The following is a 4907-nucleotide window of genomic DNA, read 5'->3' as shown; positions in this document are numbered from 1 at the left end:
GGGTTAGGAAATCAGGCTTTATCCCCTAGGAACATGTGTTTTATTCAGATGCAGTCAACGTTATTTAAAATAATACTCGGACTGAAGAAGTTAATCCTCACTCTCTATTTAAACACCTGCAATTTACTGTCTGACAGAGAACAGCACAAACCACGTTTTATGACACCCTAAAAGCAGTTCTACATCTTACATGAAGAACCTGCTGTCAAATAAGAACACTATGTCATTCCCCATCTAGAGTAGGGGGTAATTAGCCAACATTAATAAAAGAATACAGAGTTAATATACATGACTTACATCTGTACTTGTCTTCCAAATGTGCTTTACACAGAGAAATGATGCCAGTTTTAAAAGACAGGACCCGGATCCTCCCTGTTCGTCCCCTATTATGAATAATCAAACCAGAAAACAATTACTGACACTTTACTTAGATGGTAAATACTTTTCAGCTAAGAAAAAAAAATGTGGATATGGGAACTTTATTGACCACTGTTTTATGAAGATTAAGAACTTATTCTGAGTTCATTATTGACTTGGCTAATGACTTGAGAATGTGATGGAAATCTGACCAATTTAACCAATGAATATTTACCAAGTTTGCAATCTTTAAAAGCCTTTACTTGAACTGTAAGCATGGCTCTACAGAAAACAGGAAAAATATCCTTCTATTCATCCATGGAGAGCCACCCAGATTTAAGTTAAGTAAGTGGAGGAACTACTACTATGCATTAAGCTATTTTGGTTACTGAAGCAAATTACCTACTTTGGTTACTGAACCCCTCCCCAACCCAAATTACCAGCAACTAACTGCTATGCCCTCTTCAAAACTCTTGTAAGTTTTGATCAGATTGCCCTTATTGAAAAGAAAATTAACCACTTCAGGCCACATGACATATAAGAAATGTTTATCTCCACAGGAAAACATGACATACTCTATTAGAGAGCATTCAAATATATGATCTTAAAGAGCAATTTAAAAATAACCTATTACTAAATTAATGTTTTATTTTTATATCAATGTTTTAACATATATACACTTTCAGTTTACATATAAAGCTGAAATCATGCATTCCTCATGACAAATTTATTAACAAGCTCATTATATACCTGGGAAAAAATAAAAATAAGAATAAAAATGTCTTTCGATAATTTTCAGCTTTTATTTTGTTATGGAAAACAACTGAACCTTAGATGTTGGTTAAAAAAATGTAGACTAATTCTCTCAACTAGCGCTTTGAAATGACAAAGGATAAGTCCCAACTGTGGTTATTTTTGGTGAACAATATGCTCAATTTTCAACTGGTACAATTTTCTAAATCCCTTAGTCAAACAGAAGTCCTGGATCCTAATGCATTAACAAAATTATCATCGGAAGATATTATCTTTCCCCCTCGCTTTAAAAAGCAAATCAGTTTAACAAATAAACTTTATACAGTAACTCCAGTCCTCAAGGAATTAAATTGTCCCCAAATAATTTTCAGGCAGATAGAAAGGAAGTGAGATACCAGAATCCATTCATTCATATATAGTCTGTAAAAGAAATGGTGCTAAAATATATTTGAGGGAAGACCTGAATACAAACCCTTATCAAAGCAAATTAAGTGCCATCCACAATTAAAATCCAGTATGTTCCAGGGCTTGGTAAATAATGATCAGAATTCAATAGCCAGGTGATCTTAGAATTTACAAAGCAATACCTTATCAAAATAACAAAAGAAAAAAGGGTATACATTTTAATCCAGGAGGTGATAGAAATCTAAAACGAAGGCAAAAGGCAAAATAGTTGATATGCAACTCTTTTTAGAAAACCTTCCCAGATTTCCAAATGGAGATATTTCTGGTTGACATGTAAAATGAGACATGTAATAATTCTGAGGTCTAAGGAGAATTCAGTCAAAAAAATTAAGACCAATTCCTTCTGCCTCCTTCCTCAACTGTCTTCATTAAACTTAAGACAAAAATCAGAACTGGGGGGATCTCTCCTGTCTGCACAATCTCGAAGAAATAAACAAGTACTCAGAGAGATGAAGAGACATGCCAAAGTGAAACTTTGTAAAATCTTATCAAAAAAACCCCAAAACTTCTTCAGTTTGAAGAGCAAGTTTGCTGCATTAAGGGTTTATTTTCATTTTGTTTGGCTTATCAATTCACATTCTTCTGCAAAATTCTCCCGAGTATAATAAGCTAACACTATTCAGATCCGGTGACTGCTGTGCCAGCATCTCCAGGAGCACATCCATTTCTGCCTGTGAGAAGGAGTATCCCTGAAGTGGATGGAGGAATTCAAAATACACAGGCAAGAAAGAGAAAGAACCAATGGCTACGCATTGACTCATTCTACTATTTTTTTGGTTCTGTTTGAAAAATGAATATCTCAGGGTTTTGTTTTCTAATCTAAAAGCAATCTGAGTTCTAGCTCTTACCTCAAAATATTTTTCAGTTCCCATAAAAACAAAAATGATTTATCGCAGGGACAGCATTAGGTTACACAGCTTCATGAAACTTTTCATCCAGAGGACCATATTTCTAGACTGGGGCCCTGTTGTGATGCTAATTAAACCGTCGCCGTTCTGTAAACTAAGCCTCCTGTGACAGACTCTGAAAAATAAGCTTGCCATACATACGTGTCATAAACATTCAGCAGCCAGTTGAGACACATATCCACGCAGAGAGGGACGTTGACCAAATTGTTGTGCTCTTGCTCCAGGCGATCATAAATAGTGGTCAAACAATTAATGATCTGCAAGATGTCCATGGGCTGGTCATTTTGCTTGAGGTTGTGCTGCTCCAAGGCATCACATGCAGCTGACAGGCTCAAGAGATCCACTGCAAAAGCCACAGAAAATCACAAGTGATTCAAAGCGGGGAAATCCTCTTTTCACTATATTTCCTTTTCCTCTGAGAATCCCTGTAGTGTTGTCTCATACCCTTTAGTAAATGCTAAAACCAAATCCCACCCTCTTTTAAAGTGTTTTGTTTTCACCCTTCAGCTCTAAGTTTGATAAATCTGATGAACTTTCAAGATTGGAGGTTGTTATCACATCTTACTGGCACTGACTGAGTAAAGACGTGGGTGAAGAGACGGTTCCCATTCTTGAAGGATTGGGGACTATTCGAGAGTTAAGGGGACCTACTGTGTTCTACGTAAACCAAGTCCTTTCCAAATGAATAAGGAAAAATACGATTTTACTAGATATTTTGAAAGAGTTCCTGACAATACTTTCTTATATTAGTATTAGAGAAGGTCAGTGAGATAAATCTGTATGGTTAGGGTTGTATAAACTCTATTTCCAACTATGTATTTATAATCATTAATCGTTTTTCTCCTTGAAGTATCACAATCTTTCTGCTACCTTAGCATAAGGTGAAAAAATAATCAGCTTCACTAAAATTTTCCACAGGCAAACTAAAGTAACTGCATAATCTATCCAGCTTTCAGACCCGAGGCTCACTTATTTAACTCCTTTCACCTTGAAATTGTATTTTACATTGTACTTTTCAAGTCCTCTAAGAATTTTATGAGTGTGTGTGGGGCGGGGGGCGGGGGGAGGGTTCCTTTGATCGGAAGTGGTATTTAATCATACATCGAAAGACAAAAATTGAACAAAAGTAAAATCTCAACTTTGTCCAACATCAGCAAATTGCAAGCTTTACTCCCAAGTGTCATGAAAAGATGCTTTTTTCTAAAGCCAATTTATTAGCCAAATTGGAAATGCAACAACATGTTTTTATAATACCTTATACACCTAAGCTCTGGTCTGAATTCTTAGTCCTTTGAGAGAAAGAATCAATGGTAATTAAGTAAATCTCTCACGCATTTAGGGGAAAGAGGCAATTCGATTATAAATGTACCTGCAAGTAAACACTGGCCATCCCAGCCAGTAAACAGCTTGCCCAATAGTAAACAGATGCAAATTTAAGGCTTTAATGTATTTTACGAGTTATTGGTGGCTAGTTCTAATTCAATGTTAAGGGGGAAAAAAAATAATGGTTAATACCTGCGTAGGTTAATACCTGTGTAACATATGTTTTTCTCTTTTTAAAAAGGAAAATAGTAACTTTGGAAGTTTCCCTGGAAGCATGAAGGAGACCTGGTGGTGGAAATAGGAGGTTTTCCTTTGTCTTTCATCCCAGCGAGTAAAGCTCTGTGCTCCCATGTGCCTGTTTTCATAAAATACCCTGGATGAGCACTCATCCTATCAAAGCAAAGGCTGTTGGGAAGGAAAAAATTTCTCTACCCTTCTAAGTTCTTCTGGCTGGTCTAAGGATTAAATTTATATAAGACAGATAAATAGGAGGGGAAAAAAACAATTTAATTTCATACATATGGGGAATCCACACAAACATGAAAATTCCAAAGACAGTGAGGCAAAATGAGGTATTTGTGTCATTCTGGACTAAGGAGAAAGGACAGGTCTGGAACTTTAAAGGGAAATAAGGCAATTCACGGGAAGATGAAAAGTATTAACTTTTAATAAACCGGTGTTTGCTGGGCCATACAGAAAGAGTGGGACACAGAGAGGACTTTGACCAAATGGGCCTTGCTAGGTCCCTCCCTGTCTATCACACACTAGTTCACATTAAGCTATAATTATCTGTGATGATAGCTCCCTTGCTGGAGCATGTATTCCATCTAAATTCTTTTAGGTGCTTAGGGGGAAGGTCATAGGTTCTTCCTGAGTCTTTTGGGCCTTGATTGTTTTCAGCTTGAAGTATTCCACATGCTAAAGAGACACATTTTGGGGTGGCAAATTTTGCTATCCTACAGGCCCCGCACTCCTTTAGCTTAAAAATATGCTTAAGGTAAATAAATGACCTCTTTACATGGAAGTCGAGACTTTGCTGAAATTGACGGAAAAGAACGTAACTTGATTTGAGAGGAGGGCAGGTATGAAAAGAATAAAGTA

The 4907-nt window shown here is 36.5% G+C and overlaps 1 protein-coding gene across 1 annotated transcript in view; it reads right to left on the bottom strand.

The window, feature by feature from the left end:
- The window catches only part of DMD (dystrophin), a 1580480-nt gene that overhangs the window by 89548 nt on the left and 1486025 nt on the right, over positions 1-4907 (bottom strand). Inside the window, exons 64-65 of the mRNA XM_006911463.3 lie at positions 2625-2826; positions 298-383 (exon numbers count right to left, since the gene is read on the bottom strand). Of these exons, the coding sequence (XP_006911525.1) occupies positions 298-383; positions 2625-2826 (288 nt within the window). The remainder of the gene's footprint in view (positions 1-297; positions 384-2624; positions 2827-4907) is intronic.

This window comes from Pteropus alecto, unplaced genomic scaffold, assembly GCF_000325575.1.
Source record: "Pteropus alecto unplaced genomic scaffold, ASM32557v1 scaffold414, whole genome shotgun sequence".
NCBI classification, from domain to species: domain Eukaryota; kingdom Metazoa; phylum Chordata; class Mammalia; order Chiroptera; family Pteropodidae; genus Pteropus; species Pteropus alecto.
This window is presented reverse-complemented; position numbering and strand designations above follow the sequence as displayed.